Below are 17,446 nucleotides of genomic sequence, written 5' to 3'. Positions count from 1 at the left end.
AGAAAGGGACCGTTTAGGTGCTGCTACCTGTACCTAAGGCAGTTGAAAGCAGATGTTCCCTTTGGCTATCCGCTGCACATGTATATAAATATGGCCAGCGAGGCAGTGAAGAGAGACACTTTGCACCAAGATATCAATCTGACCATGTCAGTCAAACACCTGCATGTGCTGTGCTTTGCATGATATCAGAGCTAGGCACCTACCAAAAGCGTTTTCGATAAAAGTAGGAAGTGAGCTCGTGAGGTCTGTACAACATTCTGGATCACTTAGATTTCATGGCAGTAACTGTTTGTGCGCTGCTGTAATGTTGAAAAAATTGCATGACAAGTGACAAGATTAATTTTTGCTTTTAAGGCAAGCAATTAACTTTCGGTGGTTAGAAGTGAAGGCAATAGACCATTTTACCTGTAACTTCCCTTAGAGGTCACCTCTGAACTGTTAATAGTACTGTTTCTGCGATAGAGACATTATTATTATTATTATTATTATTATTATTATCATTAGGAATTTTATTATATTTTGTGCATTTGAGCTTTTACTGAGTATACGAGGGCTGTTCAAAAAGTAAGATGACTTTTCAAATTGTGCGGGCAATGTACATCCGATTATTGATATATTTTTTTTTTTTTTTTGTAATGTTGGTACACATGTCCTGAACAAATGTTCAGTTTCAAGTGCACAGCATACTAGCGTACTTCATTTGTTTTTGACAGATAGAAAGGTTAGATGTGTTTTAGTGTGTTTGGCGATTTTCGATTATTATAAAAATTGGAGCAAAGAATTTGCATCAAATTTTGTGTGGAAAATAGAATCAAGTGCTCTAAAACACGCAAAATAAAAATGTTTACAAGTGATACATGCTCTTCCAACATGGCTGAGAAGATGCTAATGACGAACCCCACACTGGACGCCCCAGCACATCAACAACAGATGATAATGTCAAAGCTGTGAAGAAAATTGTTTTGGAAAATCATCAAATTACTGTTAAGAGAAGTTGCTGAGGATGTTGGCATATTGGTCAGCTTATGTTGTACAATTTTTTCATATGTTTTGTGCATAAGACATGTGTCAGTGAAGTTTGTTCCAAAACTTCTCAGTTCTGATCAGAAGAACCGTCGCATGAGCACTGCTCAGGAGCTCTTGAATCATGTCAATGATTGTCCTGATTTGCTCAAAAGGGTCATAACTGGTAACAAAATATGGGTTTATGGTTGAAACCAAAGCCCCAGTCATCCCAATAGAAACATCCTGGAGAGCTAACACCATAAAAAGCATGCAAAGTTTGATCAAATGTCAAAGTTTTGCTCACTGTTTTTCTTTTTTTTTCAATTACCGTGGCATAGTGCATCATGAATTTTTGTCTTAAGGTCTTACAACCAATAAAGAGTATTACCTTGGCGTTATGTGCTGTTTGTGAGAAGCAGCACGCAAAAAAAGTCCAGAATTGTGGAAAAACAATTCATGGCTTTTGCATCACGACAATGCACCTGCTTCTTCATCGTTGCTTGTGAGAGATTTTTTGACCAAAAACAACACAACAACCATGTCTCAGCCACAATATTTACCGGATTTGGCAATCTGCGACTTTTTCCTGTTCCCAAAACTGAAGAGACCAATGAAAGGATAAAGATTTTCATGACTGAGGAAATAAAAACTGCATCACTGGAAGTACTCATGGCTGTACCAAAAAGGGCTTATGAGAAGTGCTTTGAGGATTGGAAGAAGCATTGGCACATGTGTGTTGTATCTGAGGGGGATTACTTTGAAGTGTACAACATGAATATTGATGAATATATGAAGTCACCTTACTTTTTGAACACATCTAATTTCAATCAGTCAAAACTTGAAACTTTGATTTATAATCTTTATTCCTGATCCTGCTGAGTAAATAGCAAGTAGGAATATTTTCTTTCAGTGAGCACAATGAGTAATGTGGAGTTGCAGACTGGAAATTATGGTCAGTATGTTCTTCATCACTTTCTGGCTGACTGCAGAAATAGTTTCCAGGTTCTTGTACATGGTGAAAGTAGGTGTAAGGCATGCACAGACAGACTGGAAATTATGCTCAGCATGTTCTTCATCACTTTCTCGCTGACCACACAAATAGTTTTCAGGCTCTTGTATACAGTGAAGGTAGGTGTAAAGCATGCACAGACAGTTTGACTTTTTACCGACCGTCGCACCAAATGTTTTCCATGTGTATTTAATAGATTCATCATGTTCGGGTTTCAATGGTTCTGAGATACCCTTACTTTAATTTTCTCCTTACAGATCCGATGATGATAGTAGAGTGCAAACTGCTTATCTGTTCAAGTAGATCAAACTGTGATCAAGACTGCCAATCCTCATCATGAGACACTGCCTTGTTGAAGTCCTTACATGCAAGCAGAAAAATTCCTCTGTCTGCACGAAGCTTTGGGATATGCTGGCTGTAGCACAGCTGCTGGCAGAGTTTCTCATACTGGACATGCCTCAGCAGATGGGCCAAATGAAAAGTATCCCACAATGTCCCAACTCTCTCATATTCAATCCCATAGTCCTTCCTTAATTTCCCAGATATCCATCCCAAGCTGTGATGTTATCTGTGCCAAGGGGTGTGCAGCACGTGGGAAGATGTGTAGTTAACAGAGCCTCGGGGATAGTGGACGACCACACTGAGTAATTACCCTTGCACTGCCTAAGGTTCCATAGTGTCAACTGAATAGATCCCTATTTCTCAGGGATCCAAAATGGAGGATGTGGAAAATAAACAAAAACTGAGAGACTTGATGAGATATGAAACACTCATACATTGGGGGTGGAATTGATGGAACTTGTTTCCACCATTGCATTGGGCAACAGACCAGTCCAAGAAGGGGAAACAATTACATAAAAATGGTAGTTAAATTGCTATATATTGAAAACAGTGACAAAAAGAAAAAGTGCAAACTTTCAACCAGATTGCACCAGAGAGAAAGCTGTTTGGCTAAGAAATGATGAATTAGATGCTAATAAGAGACCCACTGAAGATGCCATGTAATTGAGGTGAAATGCGTTTGGGTGCACAAGATTTTTTTAGACCTATAGTACTGTAATTGTGGTTTTCAGGATGGCTGTTATCCAACAGGGACATCCTGTGGTCAATGTCAATCCATAGAAAATGGAACTAGTTCGCCTAGCTCCCTTTGAAAAGATTGGGGAGGGCACAAGTCCAGACCCCAAATTCAGAAGGGTCTATCTGGACAAAGGTGCTCTTATCTTTGTCTGTGAGGGAATGGGAATAGTGGATTGGCTTAAGGAAATGGTGCCCAAGATATCCGTAAGGTGTCAAAATGGGTACTAAAACTTCTTCAGCATGCCCCTCCAAAGACTGTTTAAGATTATATGGCACAGAACCAAAAAGGCCTTGTCAGAGGATTGGAGAGTAGAATACTGAACTCTGATCCAAAAACAACAATGTGGCAAGCTAATGATGCAGAAGCCATGTTTCAAGAGGTGTTCTGTAATACTGTACTTGAACAGGAAACAGATTAAACTCATGGTAGGAGTCATGACTGGCCACGGGAACTTTAAGGAACACTTTAACATGAAGAGTATTGTGGAAGAAGCCACTAAGTGTAGACTATGTGATGAGGAGGATGAAACAGATCTACATCTAATCTTCCATTGCGAAGCTCTAGAAGGCAAAAGACAAAATATTTGGTTTGTAGAGCTAGTAAAGGACCTCCTTCTATGTCTTAAGGGTACTGGTTGGCTTTACTAGAATCATAGGGAGTGAAACTGCACAGTAAACTCAATTCTAGTGCGGGTAACAGTAGGGTAAGATCACTGTTGTTTTTGTCTACATGTTAACATATTTTTGTCTACATGTTAACTACAAACAGTTTTGCGGTAGCAGTCAATGGACTCCCAGATCATGTTCTACACCTCCGATCCCTCTTGGATGGGAAACATTTGCACAAGGACAAAAGTATTATTAATTGTTTCTGTTATGTATATAAAAACTATGTTTAAAGATGGGTGAAATTTTTTATTTGTTACTGGACTTTTTTATCACAGCCTCTCCACACTTTAAACACTGAGCATTAGCAGAAAAATTTGCTATTTTCAAAGAGTTTGTTCTTTGTAATCAAACTACACTGCAGTTCGTCAGCTACTACACTCCTAACAATCATGTGAGAACTCTGATTAATGTTTAGAACAAAGCTTATGTAAGGAGAGGGCTTATTTTACAGTGAACATTGCTCCTTACAGTGCCAACAAGAATTTTGAAACTAAGTATCCCAGTATTATGCTAATTTACAGGAGTAGCTAATGAGGTACAATGGATTTTCCAGATTCCTGTCATGTATCTTTGGTCAACCAGTGAGACAATTTTTGCATTATCAAAAAAACTTTGATTTGTATCCTAAAAATATGAAAATAACTTTGGCACATGTATTTGAAAAGTAAGGACTGTTTGATCACAAAAAATGTATATTCATTAGAAAGAGCATTTACTGGTGATTTCCTAGTTTTCTACAGACCGCCTTAACGTTACATATGATCACTTCTGAGCATTTTTTGTAGCATTTCAATAATGGAAAATCCAGGATGGAATGTAACAATACTAAGAAAAGGATAGTTGCTACTCACCATATAGTAGAGGTGCTAAGTCGCAGATAGGAACAACAAAAAGACTGTCAGAAAATGAGCTTTCGGCCAACAAGGCCTTCATTGGAGATAAATATACACAACACACTCAAGCAAACACAACTGGTGCTCATATGACCACAGTCTCTGGCTGCTGGGGCTACACTGTGTGTATATGTTCTATCTCTGATGAAGGCCTTGTTGGCCAAAAGTTAGTTTTCTGATAGTCTTTTTTTTGCCTATCTGCAACACAGTGTCTCCGCTATATGATGAGTAGCAACTATCCTTTTCATAATTCTGTAATGTTTCACTAGTGTCTTCAGCCCTCTGCATAGAAGTTGTCTGCCTGGTAAATGAACCAGTTGACAATAGCAGTTTCTCCTCATCTTCAAACTACTGCTCACAATGCCATTGTTTCTAAGACAAGAAGAGGTTACAGTCACCTTGTGCAAGGCTGGGACTGTAGGGTGGGAGGTCAAAAAGGTCCCAACAGACATGTTGAATCTTGTACTTGGTATAGTCAGCAGTGTGTTGATATGCATTACCTGGAAGAGGACTATCCCAGATGACAGTTTCCTTTGGCATTGATTTTAGATTGTAATTGATCTTGGTGATAATTTTCTAGTACGTGACAGCTATAACATATTCCATGAGCTCAACCATGTTATTGTCCTTATTGTCCCATCATTTTTCAACTTGAGGAAGCAGAGTGGTTTACTTGCTCATTTAGCTTAATGGGCAGCTCACTAGCTTGTGAGATGCTGAGGTGAGTCTGGCTTGGATTGAATCCATCCAGCGGACTAACAAACAGCCAGCCTGTGTATGGTTTTTAGGTAGTTTTAAATACTCATTTAGGAAAATGCTTGACTGATTCCCAGTCTCCATGCAAACAGTTAAAAAATGATAAAATGCTGAACAAAGTTTATCCAGTTCACAGATATATGACACACATAAATTCTCTTGTTTAGGTCAGTTGATGACTGTAATGGCAGGAATAGCATCTAGCTGCAAACTTAAATAAACGAAATTTTTCAAATCAGGAAAACAGTGACTCTACATGACGGGCTAAAATCCAGGAAATTTTTTCAGCTTTAGTTAGGTTCAGTGGCACCACTGCATTAACTGATGTTTTGCTTCACTTTTGTCATAGGTTATCCATGTTTTTGAAGAAAGTTGCATTTCATTCACCAAGAGCTGCTGCCAAATAATTTTTTATCCATGACCAATTTCGACCTTAAGATTATCTTCAGGTATCTCAAAGCCCTTACTAACAGCTTACATGGCAGTATTAAAATTGTGGCATCAAATAACATCAGAGCCAGTCTATGCCAAACTTTAATCTTCATCTATAAAGTAGGTAGGTTCTACTGTTTTGCATGGAGGCGCTTTACATGCTGGCATCTACACAGCTGACTTTTGTTTTCTAGCTATAACAGTAAACTACATACACTACAAATAACATATGGCTGTTCCAGCCCAATAGCTTCTTAGATTGTTTACAGACATTGCTGTTATTTAGTTTTCTGGAGTATTAATGGAAGACATGTAAGAAGTTCTCGAAGGGAAGATTATTTTGTGTTATTGTGAAATAGAGCAGATACATGTCATGGATATGATAAGCGAGTTAGGGTGGCAATCATTAAAACAGAAGTTTTTTTTTTTTATTTTGAGTAGGTCTTTTCACAAAATTTCAGTCACCAATTTTCCACTCTGATTACCGTAATATTTTTTTGGCTCTAACCTACATACAGAGAAATGATAATTATAATAAAATAAGAGAAATCAGAGCTCACATTGAGAGAATTAGGCATTCTTTTTTTTTTCCACACGCTATTCAAAAGTGGAACAGTCAAGAAATAGTCTAGAAGTGGTTTTATGTACCTTCTGCCAAACACTTACATGTCAATCCCAGAGTAGATGTAGATCTAGATGACAACCCATTGATAACAAGAAAGGTCTTAACACAACTGTGGAGCAGGCCCAGTTGCCGTGGAGGCACACTATCTACATGTGTGTACACAGCTGATTTCTGTTTTCTAACTACAGCAGTGAACTAGGTATAATACAAATAATTTTTGGCTTTTCAAGTATGAGTACCTGTCAATAACAAGATTGGCTCCACCACAACTGTGGGGCAGGCCCAGTTGTCGAAAAGTGATGCTGACTACACATGATGGGCAAGTGATCAGTTCAAGCCGGCACTGTTCATGTGAGCTAGTGTTCCGATATCCAGGTACAGTTCCAGCAGTACTGCCAGTGTAGGAAGGCCTTCCATTATTCACTAGTGATGAAGAGACATTCTGAGCTGTCAAGATACCTCGTTCACCCAACTCAAGATATAGGCGGCGTCCATTGTAGTTGGCACAAATATCATCCTGACGAACAGTGCTGAAAGAAGCTGTGGGTGAGATACTTTCATCTGTACCGTTCACACTAAGCAGCAACAATAATGACAGCAGCGTCTGAAATGTGAGTCCTGCTGAAATTATAAAATTATGAAATTTGTTAGTTTCAGTCTTAAAGTGGCTTGTATTGATAACACATCTACAAATATTAAAGAGACCTAGTTTTGATAGCATAAGTAATAAGGGTAAAATAAAGGGAGGGAAGGATTACCTACAACATTACATTTTTGAGTATATTGGTGAACACCTTTATTTTGAAATTTAGAGAAATACTATTCAAGGAAATTGATTTTGGAAAACGGATCACAATTCTGACCAAAACAATTGCCCTATACATACATGTATTCTCACTTATTGAAAACAAACAACTTAACAGACTACTTGTACTGAAAAAAGGCTATCAGAATTCATCCCATTTTGGATGGCAATGGATCACTATTCATACACAGTATTCTGCCAAAACGCTTGAGATACAGAAGGATTTTATCAACTACAACCATGATACCCCTAGACATACTGCCTTTACATAATAAAGAGCATACAAAATGCAAACTGTGCATAAATTTAAAAAAAAATGCAAATTAATTCCAAGTATTAGAAATTGGAGTTTTTATTTTTATTTTTTTTTCCCGCTACCTATGGTCCCAACAATACTCGTTTTACAGGAGCATGATTGCAACACAGTCAACTGAAAAGAATTGCCTAATTATTTTGCAAAAATAGTATGAAACTGAAAAAAGCTTCACTAAAAGACGTATGTTCAAATATAACCCTGAAATCACAATGAGAGAATGTTAATTACAGAGTTTATCAACAACTCTGGTCTCTTTTTATATTAATAATTTATAGAAAATAAAATTAAGAAGATTTTTGAAACATTAAAGTTAACATTCAGTGCCGTCTACATTAATGTGGTAATGAAATAGAGATACTGAGTTTCTGCAGAAACTGCTTTTGTTGTAAGCAATTGCTCATTGTCCTGTAAGTAAAATACCAATTTCATACTTTTAGCTGCCTTCATAATAATATTAATAATATTCTGGGGATATTATGTGAGAACTAATAAAATTTCTTTATTGCATAAAATGCTGGCCCATAAATTAGGTCAACTGGACTCTAATCTTCCTTCCTTCCTACAAGACATGCATCTGAACACTCTGCTGGTGACTCTTCAAGTAATTGAGATATTTATAATCATGTGTAAGAATGTATACTTACAGGATAAATTCATAGTAAGCAATAGCAGTTTTTCCACAGAAAAAAATTGTAATTTTTGCAAAGACTTTACTAGCCTCAGTAAAGTAAGTAAGAGATCTGTACAACCCTGAATAAACTTACTTAATATAATTAATAGCAACAGACTTCTGAAAGCAGCATCTTTTGATGTATATATTATATAGTACAAAAATACCTATATATTTTTTAATATCAAAATCAAACAATGGAAAATCTGGGATTGAATAACAACAATATGAAAAGGGTAAACTGCTACTGGTCACATAGAGGAGGCATTGAGTGGCAGACAGGCATACTGAAAACAAGATTCATGTAATGAATAGTAATGTATGCTTTTCATATTGTTGTTATACCTCTAAATATTACATATACCAATTCCAGTCCCTATAGGTTCTCAATGTAGATGCAGTTTAACGTAATGTAGCATTACAATTTACATAATAAATTAGTGCTACCATAAGCTACTGCAAATATTAGACACTATGTTATTGTTAAATGTAACAGACACAATCATAATACAAAAACAAGTGCTTGATTGTGTTGCATAATTTTATTAAAAACAGCTTATTGCCATACACAATTAGGCAAAACCAAACAGTGAGACTAATATGGCAGTATAGTTACTTCTGTAATAATTTATGTGGACACACTAAACATCCACAAAAATTCCCTATGAAATAACACATTCTATTCACAAATTCAGAGTTCTAAACTTTTCTCAATGGGAATTATGTATCATCAAAGCTGTCACAGAGCCACAGATACATTATTCCTATAACTTGCATTACCCTTTGATAATTTGTTGTACATCATTTTACCTGATATGCTGCACTCCATACCCAGCTCAGTATGGAGTGCAGCCACCTGCAAGTCCACAACAGCTGTGAAACCTGTGAAGTTCCTTGCCCCCACCTATAGTCACAGCTAAGAATATCCTATTTGCCACACATAACTCATCATGTAACACAGTCATAGGGCTTCCTGCAGCTTTTTGACACTGGTGAATCCTTGAAATGCTGTGATGCATGCAAAAATATATGTGAAAAGTATTCTTGCCTGAGTAATGACATTAATCACGTGAGAAGTTAAGCACCTGAACAAATCACCTGAGCTCTTTGAATTAAATAAAAGATTTACAGCTGATGTGAAAAATGCTGAAACAAGGGGAATACTTAAAAATTAAAGATTTATTTGTGTGTGTGAAAACATTATAATAATAACATATTGACCTGCACACTTTTTGTTCACACTGCAGCAATGTCACTTAATATTTATTAAACAAACACTAAATGTTTTATGCTACTGTTAAGTCAAACCATAATATGCCTCATAGTAATGTGTTCTCACCATGTTAGGCTCAGTACTCGAACTTGTACATCTATTCATTCATTGAGATGTGGTTCAAAACTACTTTTCTACAAAGAAAGGATGAATAGGACTAATAAATCAGTACAGCACAAAGTGCAACAGCAACTAAAATGAAGTAAAAGAACAGAATCATTTATTCACATGTTACGTTCTTTAAGTAGCACTATAATGGAAGGCTATGAAATGAGTCACCACAAAGATGCAGCTGTAATAACTTGCCTGCAGATTACATTAGCTACTATCATTAATAAGAGGTTTATTTTACTTATCAGTGACGAACAATATTCTCAACTTACACAAAAACAATGCAGATTAGTATCTTACGTACAAAGCAAAGCAACTGGCAGATTTTCTTTTAAATTCTCATTAATTGCTCACAATCTATTACTATGTAGGCTATTTACTAATTATGTAATACAGTGGTTACTGTTGGGAGATGAATGTCACTATGTACTGTTTGAATAAAGCTTTTTTATGTGTGTGATAAAAAATGTGTCCTGTTGTGGTTTTCAAAACCTAAATGCAAATAATGTAACAATATATAAAGAACTGATTAGTAAGCCAAATGTTTCAGTATTGTTTTTTCTGGAGATTAGAAGCTTTGGCACCAGAAAAAGAACTCTTCTTTGTACTCAAAACAGGGTTGCAAGATCCACATGGAAATTTCTTTATATGTAGTACTACATTTAGAAACATTAGGGAATGAATAATGCAGAAAATTCCAGCTTATTGCACTAAGCTATATTGCAGTTAAAATGTATTCACCAATCCACATTGAGAATTCAGACAGCAGACATAAAGTAAACATCTCCTCTCGGGAAGGCTTATTTGTTGGCAAACTCTCAGAATTTCAACAGGCTTAAACATGGCATTGTCTCTACAACTTTTAGAAACAATGAATTCCAGATGTCAAAATGTTAGGCTTCTGTGGACAGGGCTTGGACTACCTGTGTCCCGTTTCTCTATTCACAATGCCGACCACAAACTGAAAGTTGCCCTCCAGTTGTAATGACACTGTACAGCAGAGATTTAAGGTGAGGCTCCTCCAGTTACCTGTGAGTCCAGTGTTAGGGGATGGCCTAGTGCTCAGGTAATCACTGTTTCCTCACAGCTTCATTAACACTATTACCTAAGGTCTCCCCCAAACCAGTGGACCAACTACTGTCCTAGAGCCTGGTGTGATGAAAGGAAATTTCCAAGACTAAAAAGTAAATGCACTTACGAGCAGAAGAAAATATAACAAGGAAACATGCACTGTGCACTAACCACTCATGTAATCAGCACATAATCACGTGGAAGCTTTGTAAATCAATCTGTATCAGATACAAATGAATAATGAGTGTTTGGTATGCAAATGTAGTATGGAAATGAAGAAAAAATTATGTGTATTGGAGACTTGGAACAGGTTGCTGATTCACACATAGGATTGTAAAAGCCACACATTAATTGAATATTGGGGAAGAAGAGAGGCCGCAACTTTCAAGCTGATGGACTCCTACCTGACTGAGTTCTCCATTCTCAACCTGCTGGAAAAGGACAAGGGGATGTCCAAGGACATGATGGAAGGATTGAATACTATTAAGCCTTGAACGACAGCAGTGGAAGATAAAACAAGAGACTGGCAACGATGGACTGCAGTAGATATCTCCTCTGTTGTGACTGATTGACTTCCCTTTTTATTGTGCTTTTTGTAATATGTTCCTTTATAATTTTTTATAGTGTGTAGTTCTTTCTTTTCTTTTTGTAGTGCATTTTTTCCTCTTCTTCTCTGCTGGAGGCCTTAAAATCCCATGATTGCAATAAATGATGATGATGGTGATGCTGAAAGCTGTTAGCTTAGTACAAGCTTAGTGATTGCTCAGATCCAGTATCTGTACTCACTTATGTAATAATAGTTCATCGTTACATAAAAACATTAGAAATTATTTGAAGCAAATGAACTAAGAGAACACTGATTCATTATAATTATGATTTACTATTTAAAATGTTGTAAAGTGAAGCTGCAGTGATCAGAGAAACAAAATAATGGCAAAAATTTGAATTTGGTAATTACTACACAGTTGTTGGTTTTGAAATTTCTGAAAGGGGAAGAGATACACGTAAAAGCAAATTCTCATCATTTTCATTTTTTCTCTGATCCTGGCAGAATTATAACCTTTCAGTGTTCAGCTTTGGTTTGATCATTCCAACAGGAACAGAAGGACATAGTTCAACAGGAGTTGACAACTTATTTTTAAATCCAACTGGTTTTCAGGACATGATGCAAGGCCAGATTAAGGCCAAAGTGATGCAACCAACTGTTTGGGGCACCAAGTTCAGAGGAGAACCTGAGGCACCACAATTGTGAGATTTCTGTACAGGATGTATCACAAATAGTGATGGCCATGTGTGGTGCCAAGCTGAGAGGGGTGCCCAGGTACAAGGTTTGTATGCAAAGTGTATTAAAATTTGTAGTGAAAACTAACATGAATGAAAGTGAACAAGAAAAAAGAGGGAAGTGTGCCAAATGCTAAGTTGCTTGCGTGCAAAAATGTTCTACAACTGCTCCTGAACAGATGTGGGCCCCTCACTACACTGCTAGCCATTAAACTGCAACACCAGAAAGGACACCAAATAAAAGAAAATCCTTATTTTGCATTTACAAATTGGTAAGAAGAAAATTTGATTAAATTTGTAGTTGATTTGGCAGTATATGGGGTGCAAAACTTAGTACACAGGAAATGCCAATCCTGGCAGCCATTCTAAATCTCCACCGGCTGAGCATTGAGTTGGAATGAGCTTGTAGATAGGTATGGGCATGCTGTTCTGTGCTACTTCATCTCTGTGCCAGACTTCATCAGTCATAATTGCTGCCAAGTGGTTGTAACGGGACACCCTCCTCTGACATTACCTCTTTTTTTTTTTTTTTTTTTTTTTTTTTTTTTTTTTTTTAAATAGCCGATACCAGGAATATTTTTGAATCTTGTACAGGTGAATATTATCTCAGCTGTTTAACTAAAAGAATTTCACATGATTTTGTTTCCGATGCATTATATAAAATATATAAATTTTTATATATAAATATATAAAAAGAAAGTAATTTATTACAATTGATATGTACTATCTCTGTATATACAGTTAAAAGTACTCTTGTTTTAGAAATATTTAAAATTGCGAAATATCTGGCAGGCTTAAAATTTGTATTATTAATTTGCACAATCTGACAACATTTATTAAATTTATTTATGGACTCATTTACAAAATAATGATATAGCTTCGTGAACATTCTTCTTTTGTCAAGAAAGTTTGTTAACTCTTTTGTTTTGTAAACTCCTTGGAATATTGTGAGTATGTCAGAATCAGATGTATTTTTATGATTTGCAATAAAAATGTAATTTGTGGTGTTATAGAAATCGAAATTGTAAAGACAGTGTGATATTGAAAAAATGTGACAAAAAAGATAAAATTCAAGAGTAAGACAGGCAAATCCTTATCAGTTATTATGTCAACTGGAATCCACAAAGTTAAAAAATTTCGGCCTCATGAATCTACCCCTGGACAAACTGCAGCTAATAATGAGAAAATGAAGACAAGTAAAAAAAGTATTTTGTGTATCCTACGCCTCCAAAACTTTTGGAACTAATGAAGAGACTGGAAATTTAATGGTGATTTGTGGGAGGGTAAGATTACAATTGTGGGTGTCATCTGGGATCAGTTGACTGACAATGAAGTTTTGTCTGTTTCAGAAAAAGGAAGGACAGTGATTTGTGTCATTTTAAGTTTATTTATAGATGAAGTCTCGATCACGTGAAGAAATAAGAGCTGAGAGCTGCCCAACAAAGTCATAACGACAATGATGGACCAGATCAATTGAAAGAGGACTTTACTGCTATGACAAGGGACATAAAAAAAAGATATGTACAAACTATTTGTGATTTTTTTTTTTTTTTGTGTGTGTGTGTGTGTGTGTGTGTGTGTGTGTGTGTGTGTGTGTGTGTGTGTGTGTGTGTGTGTGTGTGTGTGAGATTACTAAGGAAAACGAATAGAGACGAGGGTAGTAGTGATGAAGTGAAAGCTATAGGACCCAGCCAAGACATGTTTCAACTAAGTGAAAGTGTAGACAGCAAAGAATCAGTGAAAACTGATATTGTGCAGTTGCTTTTGGCAAAATTAGAGGAAATGAAGACAAATAACAACAGCAAATTTAGTGCAGTTAATGATCAGTTAACTGAAATATAAACAGACAACAATAGCAAATTTAGTGCAATGAATGAGCAGTTAACTGAAATAAGGACAGATAATGATAGCAAATTTACTTCATTACAAGGACAATTAAGTGATCTAAAACTGAAAACAATAGTAAAATGGATACAGTACAATACCAAATAGACCAACTTAGTAATCAGGTTTCAGAGCTAAAAATGGGTTGTCAGAGGGATTAAAAAGTGTGAATGGAAAAGTTGATGTCTTAGAAAATAAATTTATTGTTTTGGAAAGTGAGTTAGTTGCCCATTCTGCACAACAAACAAAGAATGTTTGTGATGTCAGAGTTCAACAGAAGGCCATGGAGGAAAAAATGGAACAAAACTTCAGTAGTTTAGATCAAAAAATTTTAATGTTGAAAATAGTATGCAAACTAATATAAATGTTTTAGATCAAAACATTTCAGAAGTTCAGGAAAATTGAATTGACAATCTGTATTCAAACAATGGTACTGCATGGTCCAACACTCCATTTAAAAGTTTTCAATCAGACAATTTACATCCAGTGGATTTTCTGCACCACTGTAGAGATAGTTTTGTGTAAGGCATGAGTGACAATCAAAAAATTAAATTTGCTAAAAGATGTCTTGAAGGCGAAGCTCTGTCTTCGGTAAATCTAAACTCAAGTTACTGGGAGACATATCAAAGTTTCGAAAAAAGTTTTTAAATAAATTTTGGTTGGAAGCTGAACAGGATAAAATTAAAAGTGAATTTTTGAATGGTTCTAATTATAGGACTAGGGATGGTATTCTGAAAGAGTTTTGTAAGAATCAACTTAAGAAATTAAAACACCTTGACAAACTATTTGATGAAATGACATTGACTGATACACTCAAAAGGAGATTACCAGAAAGAGTGCAGTGGGATTTAGTATATGGACCTGACAATTGTGTTGAACAGTTTTTATGACATGTTGACAGGCTGGATACAGTAGTAGAAAGAAGCATGTACCATGATAGAGATTGCAATGGTAATAACTACAGAAACAGAGATAGTGGTAACTTCTATCAGGGTCAAAATGGTAATAGAGACAGAAATTTTGATCACCACCAGAATAGGAATAATGGGGATAAACATGGGCAATTTAATAGGAGAAATGAGCACAGAGGTAACTACTCGAGAAACAGCAAGGAAACACAACAAGTACAGGACCCCCAATTTACACCTACAATTAGACAATAATAACAGTATTGATAATGTAGCACAGGTATCTGAAGTTGAACAGAAGGAATATCAGATTCTGATTTATGTTTTGATCAAAAATTTTGGGATAATGTGAGAGTAACAAGAATTTTGATGTAGTGTGTACTAATGATTTCTTCTCTTGGTCAGAAAACAGTGTTATTGATGTATGGAAATCATGTGATGACTGTTTTGGATCTGAATTAGCTGGTATTTTTGATGTAGATGTGAATGAGAGCTGTGAAATAACTGAGGTTGGTAAGTCTGAGACGGGTAGCGTATTGCAAATGAATGTAGGTGAGGTGTGTGATTTTGATGGCGATGAGACTTGTGTTGTTAATGATGTTGATGAAGTAATTTTGGAATATTTCCAGAATGAGATTTTCACTCTGCAGCGGAGTGTGCGCTGATATGAAACTTCCTGGCAGATTAAAACTGTGTGCCCGACCGAGACTCGAACTCGGTACCTTTGCCTTTCGCGGGCAAGTGCTCTACCAACTGAGCTACCGAAGCATGACTCACGCCCGGTACTCACAGCTTTACTTCTGCCAGTACCTCGTCTCCTACCTTCCAAACTTTACAGAAGCTCTCCTGCGAACCATGCAGAACTAGCACTCCTGAAAGAAAGGATATTGCGGAGACATGGCTTAGCCACAGCTGTGGCTAAGCCATGTCTCCGCAATATCCTTTCTTTCAGGAGTGCTAGTTCTGCATGGTTCGCAGGAGAGCTTCTGTAAAGTTTGGAAGGTAGGAGACGAGGTACTGGCAGAAGTAAAGCTGTGAGTACCGGGTGTGAGTCGTGCTTCGGTAGCTCAGTTGGTAGAGCACTTGCCCGCGAAAGGCAAAGGTACCGAGTTCGAGTCTCGGTCGGGCACACAGTTTTAATCTGCCAGGAAGTTTCAATTTTGGAATAGTATGATGACGATGATGATGATGATGATAATAATGATGGGTATCACATATTTGTGGAGTTTAAGAATGATGACTTTTCAGAGATATTTGTGAATAGAAATAAAGTAAGTGATGTATGTGATGATGTAAGTTAGCATCATGGAAAACCACACCAGTCAAAGCAGTTTTTCATTAATTTCATGCAGAGTAATGATTCAAACAGTAAAGGTGAGTTATCTGTAAGCCTAGAGAATAAAGGTGAAAACTTTTTTTAATTTGTTGGGACCAGATTGATGACAATATAGATAAATGTGCATTCTGGAATAATTTAGCCATGGTTAGTCAAAAATGGTATCCAAATTGGCAGAATGAAGTGAAAGAAGTTCTAAGCAGGAACTGTAATTTTGACAGTAATATAGTTTAAGTTCCATCTGTAATAAGTGATGTTAGTTGAGCAATGGAACCCCTTTCAGTGTATCCAATCTTTACCTGACAACATGAGTAACCAAAGTAATGCCATGACACCAGTAAAGTTGATAACACCCTGTAAAAACAGTGTGGATGTAGCATTTAATGAAACTGAAAGTGATCGTTTACATGAAGTGTGTAATAACAGAGATGATGATTCAGATTTTGGATGCCCTTACATTAAATTAACAATATTATGAGAAGGAAAGTTGCTACTCACCATATAACGGAAATGCTTAGTTGCAGATAGGCAGATTGTGCCCCCCCCCCTCCAGCAGGGGGGGAGGGGAGGGGGAATGATGCTGCGGCCAACTTGAGAGTAGCGGTATGGGAGAGGAGGCGGCGTGTGAGTGTGCCTTCTCCGAATGCATACTGAGCTGTCCAAAGAAATGAAAGCTCGAACACATGACAGGTCGCACTCTTGCGGAAGGGACAAGCTGTGCACTATCTTGACACTGAGTTCCTTGGTGAGGGTCGGGTTTGTGCTATCAGTGAGCAGTACAAGCACACAATTATCTAACATCATAAGCGGCACGTCATCGATGCGGTCAGGTGGTATGTTGCAGCGCAAAACAAAGGATGGGACATCCGCGTCTCTAGTGCCAGAAATGTCTTCAAAACCTGTGAATGGGGATGATGATGACATGCCTGAGGAACCCGTGAACTGCGGTGGTGAATCGTTGGATGGAGAAAACCCGACCGTAGGTTGAACGGACTCGTTAGCAGGTTCGTCAAAAGAACATGTGCTCGGGCAGTCCAACTGGGACGGCAGAGGGGTGTTGGAGTCTACAATGGCAGGCTTGAGCCTGTGTAGAGAAATGGTTTGCAGGTGATCTTTTATCATGATGTCTGTGGTGTTACCACCAGACACCACACTTGCTAGTTGGTAGCTTTTAAATTGGCCGCGGTCCGTTAGTATATGTTGGACCCGCGTGTCGCCACTCTCAGTGATTGCAGACCGAGCACTGCCACACGGCAGGTCTAGTGTAGAGAGACTCCCTAGCACTCGCCCCAGTTGTACAGTGTACTTTGCTAGCAATGGTT

General features: G+C 37.2%; 1 protein-coding gene across 5 annotated transcripts in view; it reads right to left on the bottom strand.

Moving 5' to 3' along the window:
- The window catches only part of LOC126244977 (uncharacterized), a 118,298-nt gene extending 109,139 nt beyond the window's left edge, over window positions 1-9,159 (bottom strand). For 2 of the 5 annotated variants that reach the window (XM_049948280.1, XM_049948282.1), the window contains exons 1-2: window positions 9,041-9,118; window positions 6,709-7,090 (exon numbers count right to left, since the gene is read on the bottom strand). In XM_049948280.1, the coding sequence (XP_049804237.1) occupies window positions 6,709-7,090; window positions 9,041-9,089 (431 nt within the window). In that variant the 5' untranslated portion in view covers window positions 9,090-9,118. Of the gene's footprint in view, window positions 1-6,708; window positions 7,091-9,040 lie in introns of all 5 variants that reach the window. The other 3 variants (XM_049948283.1, XM_049948284.1, XM_049948281.1) reach the window with 3 other exon arrangements.
- Window positions 9,160-17,446: the final 8,287 nt, after the last annotated feature.

The sequence above is a fragment of the Schistocerca nitens genome, chromosome 1, assembly GCF_023898315.1.
Source record: "Schistocerca nitens isolate TAMUIC-IGC-003100 chromosome 1, iqSchNite1.1, whole genome shotgun sequence".
Classification (NCBI taxonomy): Eukaryota; Metazoa; Arthropoda; class Insecta; order Orthoptera; family Acrididae; genus Schistocerca; species Schistocerca nitens.
This window is presented reverse-complemented; position numbering and strand designations above follow the sequence as displayed.